The following is a 16,830-nucleotide window of genomic DNA, read 5'->3' as shown; positions in this document are numbered from 1 at the left end:
CGTTACACGCGTTTTACGTTTTTTTTTACGTTTTTTTTTTTACGTTTTACGCGCGTAACGCGTCTTTGCATTGACTTAACATTGAAATCACTCGCGCCTGACGCGCTATTCGCGTCCGGTGTGATGAACGCACCATAACGGTTTGCTGTGCATGGAGGCGCCAAAGACAATCTTCAATTTATTGCGCCCGGGTTTAAGATTACTGGCAGAAATTCAATTTAAATGTGGACACAGCCAGCCATGAAAGTTATTCTGTAGCCTAGCCTACTTATACATACATTCTGTTCAGATGTTGTCGTTCGTATTTAAAATGGCAGGTATCTGTAACGGAAAAAGCTGGAGACACAACTAGCAAGCTCTACAACGAGCATCATCAAGTTTGGTTGAGGATCTGCAGAGAGAAGAGTGGTCCAGTCGTGAGTCACATCCGTGACGCAGGCAGAGAGAAGGACAAGGCGCAGCATCATCTCCATCCTCCATAGCACAACGACTGACAAAAGAGGGGGAAATAAATCCTTGTTTTGAGGCTTGTTATCAGGTAAGACGGATATTATTTCGTTGTATCAACTTCGATTTAACGCAAAATATAAATGGCCATGTTTTTCCGCCTGAGAAAAACCAGCTTGTTTTTCATGTGCTGCGTGATGGAGCGTCCATGTTTTCTTGTTGACACAGAGCAAGACTGACATGCTTTATAACAGAATATAAGGACACAATGCACCTGTTTGTATACATCTAGTCGCTATATACAGTTTATAGATCACTGTAATTTATTTATCGACGTTTAAATCAATCATATTAAGAGATTAAAGACAGTGTCAATTCCATTTGTGCACGATCCATTTCTGAATACGCCCCTTTTTTCGTGAAATTAAATATTCAGCAGTCTAGTAGCTCAGATATCCTTTAAATAATATTTCTTATTCTTATGTCAGTAAATTAAAGAGTCACATGCTATTTGTAAAAAATTTTTTTAAAATGAACAACTGAATTGTATACATTCATCATTTACAGTTGATATGTCGTGAAATGCATTTTATCGCCTTTATAGTCTGTTTTTTTTATTTATTATTACCATGGCAATGCTTTGAATCTTAACCAAGCAGTCATATACAACAGGAAATTGTGGTGTTATTTTGGATATAATTTTCAAAAATATTTGAATTCTTATTGAAGTGCCAATTATCATTACAATGCAACATCACATAAGGATTATTTGTTTAATTGACATCTTAACTCCATCAATGTCTCCCACAGTCTGATGCAAGAGAAGGACATTGAAAGCACTATACCACAAACAGCTAATGTGTGTGGGCTTGTATATTCCAGCTGCAATTAAAAACCTTTGTAGGAATACATAATGTATTATTAAAATTAAATAGAGCAAGAGATGCTAAAGCTCATATTCACTTTGATCATTGCCCTGATAAAATAGTGTTGTAGAGTAGATCAGATACTGAGTATCCAGACATTTTGTGAAATAGGCATTAAGGGAGGTCACAATAAAACCTGAAAAGTAAAAAAAAGTCTGATAAATGAATCATCCTTTACAGAACTCAATGTAAAATCAAAGGCTTTTGAAGATACCACATGAATAAGTAGGCCTATTTTGATTACTATGGCAATGGATGTTCAATGTTTTACTCTAAATGACATGTACATGTACATTAGATTCAGTGTAGTTTTAATATACCCCTTGGTCATGTAATTTGCAAGTATATCAATTTAGATGGTAAAAATGATCAAATATATTAGTTGCATATGAAAAATTGTATATCATGTTGATAGCTTCTCAACATCTACTTTGCTAATATTCAGTGTAACTTCCAAATTAATTTAATAAATGCAGGTTCACAGTGGTGATTCTTAAGTGCACACATACTAGCGTTGGCTCGAATTGTCTAAATAATTTCCTGAATGTTATTTTGATGGCTGACTGAGCAGAATACAGTTACGGGCATCTGAGACATCAAAGTAAATTGCAGTGAGTTATATTCAGCATGGATCTCCAGTAAGATGGCGCAGTGTCTTGTGAGGCCCGAACTCTCCTCTGTTCCAGCAGACAGTGCATGAAGCAGTGAGTCACTCGTCCTCTCCACCAGACTCCATACTAAACTTAGAGCCTTTGCAGAGAGGAATATCTGTGGAGTAGACTAGACGATTATGATTATACATCTAATATCACTTATTCTCTTGTCATTGAGCAGGGATCAAACAAAAAGAATACTGAAAGATGTCTGTTTGAATATATGTGCAGGCCCAATCACATAAGCAGAATGACTAAAGAGGAAACTTCTGATGTGGAAGAGGCCCAGCCTGGCACCGAGTTCATCAGCCCTGTTCATGAACCCCGCAAGAAACCCATAGTGCATCCATCTGCACAGGCTCCACTGCCCAAAGACTATGGTGGGTTTCACAACTAAGTCAGTTCTACCCAAAAATATTACAGATAGAACAAAAATAAATCTAATCCTGAATATTCTTTATAAATTTCACAGCACAATGTATTGGTAACCATCTTTTTGGGTGTTTTAACTAAACCTGTATTTATATCCTGCATTTTACTTGCCTCTATTCCAGCGTTTACCTTCTTTGATCCGAATGATCCAGCCTGCATGGAGATTCTGACAGACTCTCGGACCACAATCCCAGAACTGTTTGCCATTATCCGCCAATGGGTTCCTCAAGTTCAACACAAGATTGACATCATAGGCAATGAGGTGAGAGACAGTCTAATAAAGCTTCACGTATTTCTCTGGAATTGACAGCAGGCTAGACAAGAAACCTGCTAAAAAAATATGGGCAACTTACAAAACCTACTCATGCAATCTTGCTGAAACATAGCATTTATTTTATACGGAATGAATGAAGAGAGTGAACAATAAATAAATGCCATGTCTACAAGTACAGTATAGAGAGGTGTATTGAGTTTCTATTCAGCTTTTCAGTCTTTCTGATTTTGAGGATAGAGTCTGGTTTCTAATCCATGGGTTGTGTTCAAACTTGTTGAAAGCTTTTGTCCTCTTTACCTTTTTTGAGAGTTTCTCAGCTTCCTTTTTAATCTTTCTTCAATAATTTACATGCTTGAGTACAGAGTGTACAGACAGGAATGATGTGCAAATCATTTTGCCATGTCTTAAGTTTTATATTAACTTTTATATTAACTTTTACCTAACTTATTTGGTAAAAATTATGTCAGTGGATGAACCAATACTGAGAACCCTTTTTACAGAGAAAGGGTCATAATGTTAATTTACACATTGCACATTTAGTTAGTTCATGCATTCTCTGGGAATCAAATCAATGACCTTGGTGTTTCTTGCTCCACGCTGTACTGTTTGAGGCACAGGAATGTTTGGTACAGACACTCAAACTTTAGGGCTTTAACAAAATGTAGGCTAAGATAAAGATGTATGGGTAATAGAGAATGAGGTACCTTGCTGTATAATGGTGTCCCTAGAGGTGGTAGAGCTGCAGGGATTGATGGCAGTGGTAATAAGCTTCCTACATTTGACTGATCTCCATTGAGTTCTGCCCTAAATCCGCTCCACATGTCAGATCTAGCTGAAGAAGAACTCTCACTGCCCAGTGCCCACCAGTATCTGGTCTTGTGAGTCTGACCTGTGATGATGAGTAATCAATGTAAGAAGTTTCATAAGGTTATAAGCTTTTACAACCCTTGTGACAAGACCAGCTTAAACCAGACCAACCTGACTAGAAAAGACCAGAAAAAACAACAACATAGGCTGGTTATAAGTTATATTTTTCAACGGGGAAATCTAAATCATTAACTTTTTTCTTTTTTTTAAAGCCACCGACAGCATTAATTTTCACAAAATTTTCATGGCCCCCAGAATATTTTGTTATATAAATATCTGAACATGCGATATATCGAAAGAAAGAACAGACCCTCTGCTTTTAAACAATTTTAGCTTTATGCATTCTTTTTTTATCAACACTTCAATGTAGGTAAGTTTCATTAAAAAAAGCTACATTTTGAGCGAAAAGCTGAGAAAATCACGTTTTTTTCAAAGACTACATCCAGATCGGATTCAGAAAGATGATCAAAACACAGATGGAGTAGATCGAGTCCATCAACACTCTTAATGCTTGCACAGTCCTATAGCTCGTCCTGGGTCGACATTTCATTCAGTAACATTTGGCAGTTTTTATATCTATGCTTTTTAATGTTGATGATCGCGTTATTTTACATTATGCATATGATTACATATGATATCGCTGGTTTCTGCATCTTCGCATGTGTTTTGATCAGGAGATTCAGTACTCTTTCAGAAGATGTGTCATAGCGCCCCCTACCATATAACAGTGAAAACACGGAAAGCCGGAAAATTCCGTCAATGGCGGGGAAGCGTTTTCTCACACAAATTACGGAAATTTGCGTCAATGACGGTGAAAGAGTTGAGAAAATGTGACATTGAGGATGACTCAGCAAAAGGCTTCCTTCTGTCACTTGTTATCAATATTTATTGGTATGATTTTTCACCATTAGAGTGCATCTCACTAATATGGCTCTTGTCCAGCTTTGAAAGTGCCCAGTTGCTTTTGAAAAACTTCATCTACTCAGGGCCAGAATTTCTGTGCGTGGCTGCTGCATTAGTTATTAATTGGATTCCAGATGCATGGAAGTCCAACATGTATTGATGATCACTTGATGTTATTTCACATTGTCACTATCACTTTCAGATTTTAAAGCGAGGTTGCCATGTCAATGACCGTGACGGCCTGACGGATATGACTCTTATCCACTACTGCTGCAAAGCAGGGGCTCACGGAGTAGGTAAGTGACATTGGAGTTGACAGTTGGAGTCCTTTGCCCTGACTTGCCTTACATTCCACAATCCAAATCTATTGAGATAATTAAAGTTTGAGTTCTTAATCCTTTAAAAGCTCAAACCTTGCTGCGCATTTCACACTTGACAACATTATAAACGCATATCTAGCCTGCAGCATGTACCGTTCCTCCTAGTAACAAAGTGTTTTCCTCTCAGGTGATCCCGAGGCAGCGCTGCGGCTGTCCAATCAGCTGATAGCTCTGGGAGCTGATGTGAGTCTGCGCAGTCGCTGGACCAACATGAACGCCCTCCATTATGCAGCTTACTTCGATGTGCCAGAACTGATTCGCGTTTTGCTCAAAGCCTGCAAGCCTAAAGGTGACTTCCAAAAGCATAAAGAGTGTTTGTATTCATGACGGCATCTGAACTTTTCAAGTAGACAGATGCTTTAGATACAATCTAGCCACATTCTCACATACAATCTGAGGCAGAAAATGCTAAATTGTTAGCAAATAATGAAGTGGCTAATGAGCATTTGGCAACTCATTACATTTTCCACTAAAATTGGGGTGTCTGTTTCTCTACGCAGTGCTCAACTCCACCTGCAGTGACTTTTATCATGGCACAGCCCTGCACATCGCCGCCTCCAACCTCTGCCTGGGTGCTGTCAAGTGTCTGCTCGAGCACGGAGCCAACCCTACTGTCAGAGTGAGCATGATGAATTAAACTTCGCTTGAGCTAATCAGTCTAATTGGCTTTGTTATTAATCCACTCAGCTCAATGTTTGATTGGTCTGTATTTCAGAATACATTAGTAGCCAAATAATGTTAGTATGGAACCCAATGTATATAAGTATATTAACAAATAAACGGGCCCTATTTTAACGATCTGAAACGCAAGAATCAAATGCGAAAAAGCAAGTAACTTTGTGGGCGGATCTCGCTGTTGCTATTATACCGACGGGATAAATTACTCTTGCGCCCGACGCAAATCTAAAATGGGTTGGTCTGAAGTAGCTTCATTATTCATAGGTGTGGTTTGGGCGTAATGTGAAATAAACCAATCAGAGCGTCATCTCACATTCCCTTTAAGAGCGCTTGTTCCATGGCGGATTGCTATTATAACAGCAGATTTGCCAGGCACACGCAACTTACATGATGGTAAAGGTGATTTCGCAGTCTTCAGAATTTTGTTTCCTGGTTCTTGACGGATAACCCACTTTGTATGTGTCTTGTCACTATTGATCAAACAGGTTTGATCTGTCATTACTACAATTAGTCTTAATAATTTGGGTAAATGTGTAAGCTAGATTTATGCCTATTTTTTCATATCTTCATGGACACCACAATGATTTCCCTCATGTGGCAATATTTTTCCTTGTAGCCTAATTATGTATGCTTTGCAAAAGTGGGAACTGCTACACTCTAAAAAATGCTGGGTTGTTTCAACCCAATTTTGGGTAAAATATGGACAAACCCAAACGTTGGGTTAAAAATGTAATGTAAAAATGTAACCCAACGGCTGGGTTTGTCCATATTTTACCCAAAATTGGGTTGAAACAACCCAGCTTTTTTTAGAGTGTACGTCTGTGTAGATGAGAGAAGCAAAGTGTATGCTTGTTGTGCACACGCTACATTTATGGCCAAGCATGCGCCCTTATAGTAGCATCTGAATAACGCGCCACTGACTTCAGAGGTTTTTCCTGGTCTGTGGCGAAATTGTTTTCTGAAACTGCAAAATACCACCAGGGAACAGTAATATTGTGAAATACAATTTAAAAAAATGTTTTCTATTGGAATGTATTTTAAAATGTAATTTATTCCTGTGACGGCAAAGCTGAATTTTCAGCAACATTACTCCAGTCTTCAGTGTCATATCCTTCCTAATCTAGTTGTCAAATAAACCTGGCATTTAATATTATGAACATTATTGGCACCTTAACGAATTGCTTTGATGCATTTTTTTAGGATTCTTTGATTAATAGAAAGTTGTAAAGAACAGCATTTATCTGAATTTAAAATCTTATTTCTAAAGAATTATAAATGTCTTTAATGTTACTTTTGATCAAACTAATCCATCCTTGCTGAATACAAGTGTTCATTTCTTTCAAATCTGTTAATCTTACTGACCCTAAACTTTTGAACAGTAGTGTATACAATATTTACACAAAAATGATTAAAAACTGAAATGTGACTTCAGTCATTGGCTCAGCAGGCCATATCTGTAATCTCAAAATGATAAATATTGTTTGTTTAGGTAAAAATTCATAGGTGTAATTTATTTATTATTATTTCTCTCTGTATCTCTCTGTAAATATAGGTGGATTTGAAATTTCTTGGGGGCTTCTTGACTATTAGTCAAAGTCAGAGATAATGATGACAATATTTGAAATCTAATTGTTTTCTTTGAATTGTCACGCTCCTTAAATTTCGCCGGTGTTTCCATTGCAAATTTGCCTATGCGGTATCTTTTATAATTATTTATTTATTTAAATGTATTTTTTTTAAACCTATTTTATTGATCTCATTTGGCCCATTTGTACAGTTTAACCTTGTCCATAATGTCACATTGGGCAAAAATCTGTTTTGACCTTGCCTGTGTTGTGTTTTTTTTATGCATGTATTTGTCTTTGGTCCTGTCCTGTGATTGTACTGTTTATTTGTCTGTTAAACTGAAAATACTACAATAAATATAATATAAAAATACAAAAAGAAAAAAGATAAATGTTGGCCTGGTTTGACTATCACTGACAAATATAATCTCTCTGTATGTTATAGAATGATAAGGGTCAAGAGCCAGCTGAGGTTGTCCCTGACCCCATGGACATGAGTCTGGATAAAGCTGAAGCCGCCATGGTGGCTAAAGAGCTGAAACAGTTGCTGCTGGACGCAGTGCCTCTCAGCTGTAACCTACCCCGTGCCACCCTGCCCAACTATGACAACATCCCCGGCAACCTCATGCTCTCCTCCCTGGGCCTCAAACTAGGGGACCGTGTGGTGCTGGACGACACAAAGGTGGGTGTATTAAAGATTTGGGGAATGTATGTGATTGTGGTCTCAAGGTCCTTAGAGAAAATAAGCTATTTAAAATGTAATGCCTCTCTCCTGCAGACTGGCACCCTCCGTTTCTGTGGCACCACTGAGTTTGCTAGCGGGCAATGGGTTGGTATTGAGCTGGACGAGGCGGAGGGCAAGAATGACGGGAGTGTGGGTGGGATCCGCTATTTTATCTGCTCCCAGAAACAAGGTGTGTACTCTTCATTTCTGTATTATAAAAGTCATGTGTAATGACAACAGCAAGCTTGAATTGACTCAGACTGAGTATTCGGATGAAATAATCTGATTTCTATTTTTCAGGCATCTTTGCCCCTGTGTCAAAAATCAGCAAAGCTCTTGAGCAGACCCCCTCTTCGGTCACCTCCACCCCAAAAACCCCTCGCATGGATTTGTCTCGCGTCACTGGCAAAATCAAGAAAGAGAAAAAAGAGAAAGATCGTGTGAAGAGTGAGTGATAATTCTATATTTTTTATTAACAAGACACAGCAGCTTATACAAAGAGACCAATGACACACATATACACACACATAAAAAAACAAAAACTTAAAAACAAACAATAGAAACAGCTAAATATATAGATGTGTAGTAGATATAGTAGTGTATACAGGTACAGTGATAAGTTTAAGCAATAGGTTAATTTAGGGTGATTTAATAGTAATCATTATTATTAATAAAAACAATTCTGGTGATGTTGTGGAGAGAGAAAAATATATAGAGATATAAGCTCACTGAGTGATAAATAGATATCAAGACAATTTGAAACAATCATAGTAATACTAATAATAATAATTAATCTAATTTATATGTGTGATATGATTCTGTAGGCTATTGTCTATCTGAATGAACACTGTTCATCTTCTAACAAATTTAAAAATATCAAATCATGTGTGACCACAAATTAAAATCACTATTTTCTGTTTGTATGCAATGCAATTTTCAAATATAGTTGAATTTTCACCATCATTACTCCAGTTTTCAGTGTCACATGATATTTTTAGAAATAATTCTAATATTCAGTTTTGTTCTGGTAAAATAGAAAACAGTTACCTTCTTTTAATAAAATAGAAAACTTCTTTATCGAAAGTGTGTCATCTGAGTTCCACATTTGATTTGCTTCTCCACCAGCTCCAAGAAAGAAGTCTCTGTCCGGGGTCAGTTTGGATCCTGATGGAGTCAAGGTTGAGGTTGGGGATCAGGTGCTGGTGGCAGGCCAAAAACAAGGGATTGTCCGCTTTTTTGGAAAGACAGACTTTGCCCCTGGTATGTCTATGTGAAGGTCTATAGATAATGGTATAATATAATGATTTGAGAAGTCGGACACAGTTTGTGTTTCCCTAATAACTAATATGAAATGAGTATACATGTATGTGTGTGTGCATTCTTGTGATCAGGATATTGGTTTGGCGTGGAGTTGGAGCATCCCACTGGAAAGCATGATGGCAGTGTATTTGGAGTGCGTTACTTTCACTGTTTGCCCAAATATGGAGTTTTTGCACCACCTTCCCGTGTTCAGAGGTAAAATCTTCAACTGAAGCCCTATTCAGTCGTGACCAGTTAGGGGGTTGATAGAGAAATTAATGTTTCACAGACTTACTTTGCCATTTTAATCCCGTCCGAATCGGACAAGTTTTGTTTTTCTCACACAACCTCAGTAAATATTCCAGAGCAAATGACCTACTGTTTTACAGCAAACTCAATGGTTCTCTAAGAAATCTAATCCCGTCTGAATGTGAATGAAATCGGTACATGAAATCAAAGACGTCGAGTGATAAGAATTGCAACTCAAACGTTGTTTAGCAAACTATTCCTGTCCAAATTGGGCTTTATTTACAGTTACACGACTTTTACAGTTACATGTTCTGCTTTTATGACCATGCTGGTTCAGACCATTGCTTTCCACTTGGTTTTTATTCCTGGAGAGCAAAAGCATTTGCAGGAAGGTTTCACTATTAATGAAAGGATAATGATAAAGTACCTGAACAATGTTAGGGGTGGGGCCTAAGACTAAGTAAATGTGCTAAAATACTACCTACGCTATGAAGTCTTTGTGAAACCATCTGGTGTAAGATGAAAAGAAAATTCCAAAGGTGAAAAACAGGAACACTTAGTTAAATGTCAATTTAAACATCCATATGTTGAGGTTGCTTAGATTTAGTCACCAAAAATCATCAGCAGTATGTTTTAATTTAAAAAATGTTTTTGTTATAAATCTTGCAGAATTTCAGGGCCCAGAGATCCCCAGGCGGATGGGACACTAGTGAAGAAAGTCCACCAGGTGACTAGTAAGTATAGCAATAAGGAGCATGTTTATCAATTTGGAAAATATTTCCTTTATGGAATAATATGAATGTTTTTTCCCCTGTATTTAAAGCAATATTTTTCACAATCAGAGTGTATGTATTCACATAATAAACAAAACAAGCTCACATGTAGTTCTCCATATTGCATTATATTCAATTTGGCATACAGCGCTCCTTACTGTCCATAATGTGTAATAGCAATAATAAGTTTTCCCCTGTAGTTCAGCGGCCTAATTGCATGCATTAAAGAGCAGAAATATATCATTCTTATTATGCAATATGCTTCATACAATATGTATATGAATGGACAACATTCCCACATGGCAGTCTCAGGTACATGTTTGTAAAGTTTCAACCTCCTCTTCTCTACAGTGTCCCAGCCGAAGAGGAATTTTAATGCGGTGCGATCTCCGAAAGACATAACATCTGAAAGTTCCATATCCAGGTATGCTTGTGTCCCACAAGTAACATATCCGTTTTGGCCGCAGCTGTGAATCTATAATGCATCCTGTGTTACAAGATTAAACAGCATTTTACTTTCATGATGCGTTTCTATTGTAGCAGGTTGCTGTTCTGTTGCTGGTTTCCCTGGATGCTCCGTGCAGAGATGCAGACCTAAATCCACTGCTTACATCTTTAATTCTACCCCTCTCTCTCTCTCTCTTTCTCTTCCTGTTCCTCCTCAAGATAAAATATCACCCATTCTGTGTACTTCCATTGTTCATATGTGCTTCTCTCTGTGAAATACCCAGACTGCTGTCCCACCCCTTTGACAGCAATTCAATAGCAAAAAAATAGTGCCTTGTCAAGTAACTAACGTCCTGCATTCCGATGATTGAATTATAGACGAACAATCTTTTATGAAATCAAAATAAGGGAAAATCATCCCCTCTAAAAGCCATGCATATCTCTCTCTTTTTTTTCTTTTTCTTTTCTTTTTGCTAAACCACCGTTGGTAGATTATTGGCAGTATTCAAGCTTGATAATACAGTCATTATACACAAAAGTAGACTTGTACGTCTGTTTTAATTTGTAAAGGTGCTTTTTTGTTTTGTTTGGAAACATGCTGCTGTATTATGCACCTTTACTGTCTTACTTTTCAGTATTTTATTATATATAAACTTTGGGTTCTAAGTTTCAAATGCCTTTAAATGAACTAGGTGACATTAGCAAACATCTAAAAAAACATCAAATGATCTTATGCTCGTCACAATTTATGCAGTCTGTAGTCATGCTGCCAATGTGAAAAAAGAACAGGGTTTTTGTCATCTGAGCCCAATGTTTTCTTCATCTACAGTGAAACTGCAAGTGTGTAGATTCAAATATAGAATATGTTGCATGAAATAAGCAGGCATGGGCACGTTTTCAGGTCATAAGCTGCTCTGAAATGAGGTGAGAGAGGCCTGCTTTAGATATAAGTTAATAACTTTTCATTCAATTAAAATCTACCACAAAACCAAAGCGCAAGCTCCATGATATAGCAAATGACTGTATCTTTCACTCCAAAATAATGTGCTGTTAAGAATCACACATCAATAATGTAACTCTTAAAATGAGGCATGTTCATTCTTGACCATTTTAATAAAAAAACGAGGTGAAAATCAGAGGGTTTGTTTATTTTGTAAACCCGAATAACCATACAAATTCAATCACAATCATGTTTCTCTCACCAAAAAAAATATCTAAATAAAAATTCAATTAAATGCATTTGCAGTAGTATAGTTTAAAGTGAAGAACAATTCGCTCCTTGTACAATTTATTTTTAACAAAAAATAAAAAAATCAATCCTCATCTATCGTCTAAAGTCAAGAGATGCTAGACCAGACTACCTATCCCTTCTCACTCTCCCTCCATCCGTTTTCACTTGGATCAGTTTTGTAAATGCTGTTCTTTAAAATCCTGATCGTGAAAACAGTATGTGCTTATGATATCGTATTCAAGCGTGTGGGTAATAACAGCAATATTTACTCTTGTGTCAACATGCTATCTACAATCTGGCTACTTTAATACCACCTACGGTAGCACAGCATGAGTAAAAAAGTGTCTGTCCGTAATAGATGACCTGGGATCAACCAACAGTATTGGGAAAATCACTACAGGGATCCTAGAGCGGGCAGATTTGGTTAAGGAGAGAATAAAAAACAACGACTTGACTTGTGCACTCTCCTTCTTGTGAACACTTGGCCAACTGCACTGGTTTACAAAAAAGAGCAACTTGCAAAATTGCTTGAGCAGAACAGCTTTTGATTTCTTCAGCCGCCATGCCATTATTTCATTGAAGAATTCTTGAATTTGTGTGGTAGGTTTAGCAATGACACTGTAGTGAGTAGAATAGTGCATCTTCTGATGGAGTGCAAAGGTCAGCTCACAAAAAAAAAAAAAATCTGAAATTGTGCATTATCATTTTGTGACTTATAGAGTACAGTATATTGCTTTTTGGTGACTTAAAGTTGTACAACGCATCAATATATCACTGTTATTTACCTTAATTTCAGGACAATTCACATTCAGTTTTTGATGCCAAAATGAGAGTAAAAGTATGACTGTAAAGTGAAATTTCATATGTAAGTAACTCGCACTGACTGGCTCACCCTCCACGTGTGACATAGCATTGTCAGCAACGCTTTCTGTCATTTTCTATCCAGTTTGTGTAATTGGTATAGTTCATTTGTAAACATTTATTTGTCTGAGAAAATCTATATTTTAATAATTTCACAAGGTACTTTTTTAACGTCCTGTGCTTTGTTTTCATGTTAACTATACTCTGTAAATCAGATTAACGTGGATCTTATTCATGAATTCAGTTTTGGATTTGATGGACAACATAACTGTACTGCATGCTGTGTATACATTTGCAGGTTTCTTTTTCCTACAGTATATCAGCATGAAAAAAAAGCCTATTAATTACTTAAAGTGAAACTATCCTGACTATGGATAAATGGATAATAAATATTAGTGTTTTATACTTAGTTTGACTGTTGTTTTGGTTGATTATATAATCTATTATCTATCTAATCCTCCATCTATCTATCGATCTATCTATCTATCTACACTCTAAAAAATTATATTATGGTAAAAAATTGTAAGTTATGAAAACATGTTTTTACATTGCTTTAAATCATCAAAATAATTTAAGCATTTTTCATCTTTTTGTATACGTTATATAAGATTTAACTAATTTTTAAGTGAGTTTAATGTAATTTAAGTTTACTTTAAAGACATCCAAGTTTACGGTAGCCTACTTAAAAATGTAAGGCAGCAACTTTTTTGTATCTATCTATCTATCTATATATCTATCTATCTATCTATCTATCTATCTATCTATCTATCTATCTATCTATCTATCTATCTATCTATCTATCTATCTATCCATCCAAATAAGCCAAACTCAAGTTTTTTTTCACTGAGAAAATGTTTATTTATAAAAATGTACATTTGTAAACAAACGAGTACTTTTTTAAAAAAAAATTAAAAGTAATTGAGCGTGTTGATTTTTCAATCATAAATTAATCCGATTCCTGATGATCATCGGGAGCGCGCCTCGCGTTTTTGTCAGGGCAGGTTGTCTGTCGCTTTCTGCGTGCACGTCGATTCTTGAACCACACCTGGAAAAAAATGTATAGTCATTTTATATATTTAGACTAGAGGGAAACGTTAGCACATAATATGAAATATTGTTCCAGCTAAAGAGCGTTATCTTACCCGCACAGTCTCCTCGCTGAGGCCGGTGTTCTTGGCTAAGTCCGCCCGGGTTTCCGCGGTCGGGTAGTCCGTGAGCGCGAAGAGCCGCTCGAGCTGCTCCGTCTGGCTGTCGGTGAAGACCGTTCGGATGCGACTGCGCTGTTTCTGAGCTACAGTTGGGTGACAGTGATTCTCAGCTGTTTCACAACCTGGAGGCGATTACAAATTTAGTTTTAAAACAATACAAAAAAAAAGAATTTAAAAATAATAATTTAAAAATAAATAAAATGCAATAAAGTTAAAAAAAGGCATACCTGATACGGCAAAAGGCCACTGTTGACCTGCATAGTAATTTGAACTAAAAGCTGGTTGATAATATGAGACTGGAACACAGCAGCTGTACATTCCTGCCCATGATGATGAGGATGAGGATGAGGATGGAAAGTTCATCATCAGTGCTGCATGGTCACAAGGACCTCTAGATCCATCCAGGTAGAGCAGGTCAAGTTTGGTCAAGTGCCCTGGGAAATCCTGAGAAGATGCTGGATGATCCAATCCAGGTGATTCTGCTGCTTGTTTGCTGGCATCTCCCAAGATGTAATCGATAGAGAAGTTGGAAAATTTCTGAGTGGCCATGTTCAAGTAACGTTATAGCGGCCCAGAGAAGCTGGTGTGACTATATGCACTCTCTCCTCTGGCTCTCTTTAATAATGACATGGAGCTAGAGAGTTGTAGGCCTATTTGTACCCCCTGTATCTTTTTAACTGAGGTATTAATGTATTTAATGTCGGTCCATCAACGCCTCTTTGTAAAGGTGGAAGTCAAAGGAAATTACCTTTTGAAGATCCACTTTGAAGACCCTTGAACCCTTTTAACCTGACACTTGAAATAGGTCTACACCTGTAATGATTCCTATTAATGATTGATCACACTTCGATACTACAAGTTAGGCTACTGGTTTTGTTTACTGACTTTAACCTTCTTCACACCTGTGTTTAAAATATGGTTGATCCCCCAGCGTGAGTTTTTCAAGGCGACCGTTATTTAGAACTTATCACTTTTATTGTTTCCATGGCGACGCGTCATCCCCTGTTATGTCATTGCCACTGCTTTTATTTAATTTCCCTTTTTTAATTCAAAATATACTCAAACTTGTTAACTATAACATGAAAAATGTGATATTCCGCTTGTAAAAAATATGTGTTTTGTTGTTTAAACAGTCAAAGCGCGAAAGCACTTAAATTTAGCAGTTGATCACATGACGCACTGAACGTTCTTATCACACAGCAGTGATCGCACGCGTCAAAGTAATGAAATTGTTATTGTTTATTTACAATAGCCTACAATGATACAAATGTCTCACTTGAGGAGACTTGTTAGAGTGACTCAATGAAATATTATTATGCATTAAAAAACTTTTTACTGAAAGGTTTTATTTTTATTGTAGGCTATTTTATTAGTTTATAATAATAAATAAACCCCATGGAACGCATTTTGGAAACCTGAATCTAATTTAGGCTATGGGATATAAATTATGCTACTACATGAATCATGTTATAGGTAATACTAGAAAAAGTTTATATTGAATTCAGTTTATCATAAAGAAATAACTTGACACTTGTTCAAAGAGACACGTGCGCTTTGAACGTCATTCTCTGAAGTTAACACAATTGAAAGTCATTAATTTTAACGGCACCTTGGCCTGTTAAAAAAGGTCAAGGGTGTTTTGATAGCCTATGTTCTTTCTTTCTTTCCTATTTTAATTTGTGTTTTAATTACAGTTTACCTTATGCTATCATAATGAATAGGCTACTATTTTTTAAACGCTCCACAGAAACCAAAACATATGAATAAATGTCGCCATCTTGTGGTTTTATTTAGAAGCTTTAATAAAGCTAATACAAATGAACAACATAATTTTGAACAACCCTACAGATTTAGGCCCAATACAATTATATATTATTTTAAATAATATAAACAATAATAGCTCCTTTTTTAAAAGCCCTGTTTTATTATACAAGCTATAATAAATGATAGCATCGTTTATATATCCATTGAACAGGATAAAAAACAGGGACTGCATTATCATATTATTACTAAAGAAGGCCACTGTCTGTCTGTGGATAGAGGAATTATTCAAAAGCCTTCAGCGTTACATATGTGTTGCATGCCAATAAATCAGGGTTAACTCAAGATTAAATGATCATGGTTATTTTAAAGCACTAACCGCATCTGTAGCTTAGGGATGTCACAAGTAATGTCTAAGCTAGTGTGCATTTTACAAACCAGCAGATTCTCCCAATATAACTCAGCTTAATATTCAATTCTTTTAAAGCTACTTGGGTTTACAAAGAATACTCATGAAAATCCCACTGAGCGGATATTGGTTTTGTCTCTTTGCCAAATGAGATCATTTGATAATCTGCAAGGCCCACACAGCACATAGGCCTACAGAAAATGAAAATACCGCATGTCCTTTATTGTACTACGTTTTTTTATTTTTTTATGTATTAAACATCAAACTTACTATCAATGTCCTGATGATCAGTTACAGGGATTTTGTTTCAAGAATCTGTGAATGAGTATACAATCTTTAGGAATGAAAGGTTCTTGGCCCTTCCATTCATCATAACAACTTGTAAGCTCTTTGATACATGTGGGACTTTCATAAACAATAACCTCAATTACTTTTTCAGTGGGGATTACTTTTTCAGTATAGCAAGATAAAAGAGCATATGTGTTTAATCAGCCAGTATCTTCCACTTCAGTCAAATCAGTCATACAACAAGTACAGCGACTCACACTAAACAAACCTCATTTGCATGATAAAGGCAACAATCTGATTCAGAGCATTCAACTGAATCATATGGTTGACCCATATTCAGTTCTGCGATGCGTTTCTAGAGAACATCAGTGTGGTTGTAAGCATCCATCTGTACAGCCAGGATTTGCACAATGCCACTGACAAGCATTGATATGAATTGGGCCAATAGGCAATTA

The 16,830-nt window shown here is 36.6% G+C and overlaps 2 protein-coding genes across 3 annotated transcripts; one reads left to right on the top strand and one right to left on the bottom strand.

Annotated features, from left to right (window-relative positions):
• The first annotated feature begins 111 nt into the window (after window positions 1–111).
• On the top strand, window positions 112–13,117 carry clip3 (CAP-GLY domain containing linker protein 3). 2 transcript variants are annotated; one of them, XM_079609251.1, is made up of 14 exons: window positions 112–538; window positions 2,258–2,406; window positions 2,581–2,720; window positions 4,705–4,798; window positions 5,010–5,171; window positions 5,383–5,501; window positions 7,571–7,807; window positions 7,904–8,039; window positions 8,150–8,296; window positions 8,975–9,109; window positions 9,241–9,364; window positions 10,067–10,131; window positions 10,522–10,594; window positions 10,711–13,117. In XM_079609251.1, exons 2-14 carry the CDS (start codon window positions 2,277–2,279, stop codon window positions 10,766–10,768), a joined length of 1,620 nt encoding a protein of 539 aa, XP_079465377.1. In that variant the 5' UTR covers window positions 112–538; window positions 2,258–2,276; the 3' UTR covers window positions 10,769–13,117. The 2 variants fall into 2 exon arrangements, with proteins under 2 accessions (XP_079465377.1, XP_079465376.1); XM_079609250.1 differs by having other exon boundaries at window positions 411–538; window positions 7,571–8,039.
• Window positions 13,118–13,635: 518 nt separating this feature from the next.
• Window positions 13,636–14,832, bottom strand: dharma. The gene is made up of 4 exons (XM_079609243.1): window positions 14,820–14,832; window positions 14,145–14,730; window positions 13,852–14,039; window positions 13,636–13,754 (listed from the first exon to the last, which is right to left on the bottom strand). The coding sequence occupies exons 2-4, from the start codon at window positions 14,464–14,466 to the stop codon at window positions 13,656–13,658; spliced, it is 609 nt and encodes a 202-aa protein (XP_079465369.1). The 5' UTR covers window positions 14,467–14,730; window positions 14,820–14,832; the 3' UTR covers window positions 13,636–13,655.
• Window positions 14,833–16,830: the final 1,998 nt, after the last annotated feature.

This window comes from Phoxinus phoxinus (genome assembly GCF_949152265.1).
Source record: "Phoxinus phoxinus genome assembly, chromosome: 4".
Lineage (NCBI taxonomy): Eukaryota > Metazoa > Chordata > Actinopteri > Cypriniformes > Leuciscidae > Phoxinus > Phoxinus phoxinus.
Note: the sequence above shows the minus strand (reverse complement) of the source record. Positions and strands in the feature narration are given on the sequence as shown.

What these genes read in the sequence shown, in the direction of transcription:
- clip3 (XM_079609250.1), top strand. Translation starts at nt 2,277, where the DNA reads ATGACTAAAGAGGAAACTTCTGATGTGGAAGAGGCCCAGCCTGGCACC. An exon ending in AGCAGGGGCTCACGGAGTAG is followed by an intron (nt 4,799 to 5,009) that starts GTAAGTGACATT and finishes TTTTCCTCTCAG; the next exon opens with GTGATCCCGAGGCAGCGCTG. An exon ending in AAAGACAGACTTTGCCCCTG is followed by an intron (nt 9,110 to 9,240) that starts GTATGTCTATGT and finishes TCTTGTGATCAG; the next exon opens with GATATTGGTTTGGCGTGGAG.
- dharma (XM_079609243.1), bottom strand. Translation starts at nt 14,466, where the DNA reads ATGGCCACTCAGAAATTTTCCAACTTCTCTATCGATTACATCTTGGGA. An exon ending in GTGGCCTTTTGCCGTATCAG is followed by an intron (nt 14,040 to 14,144) that starts GTATGCCTTTTT and finishes AATCGCCTCCAG; the next exon opens with GTTGTGAAACAGCTGAGAAT. An exon ending in TCAGCGAGGAGACTGTGCGG is followed by an intron (nt 13,755 to 13,851) that starts GTAAGATAACGC and finishes ATTTTTTTCCAG; the next exon opens with GTGTGGTTCAAGAATCGACG.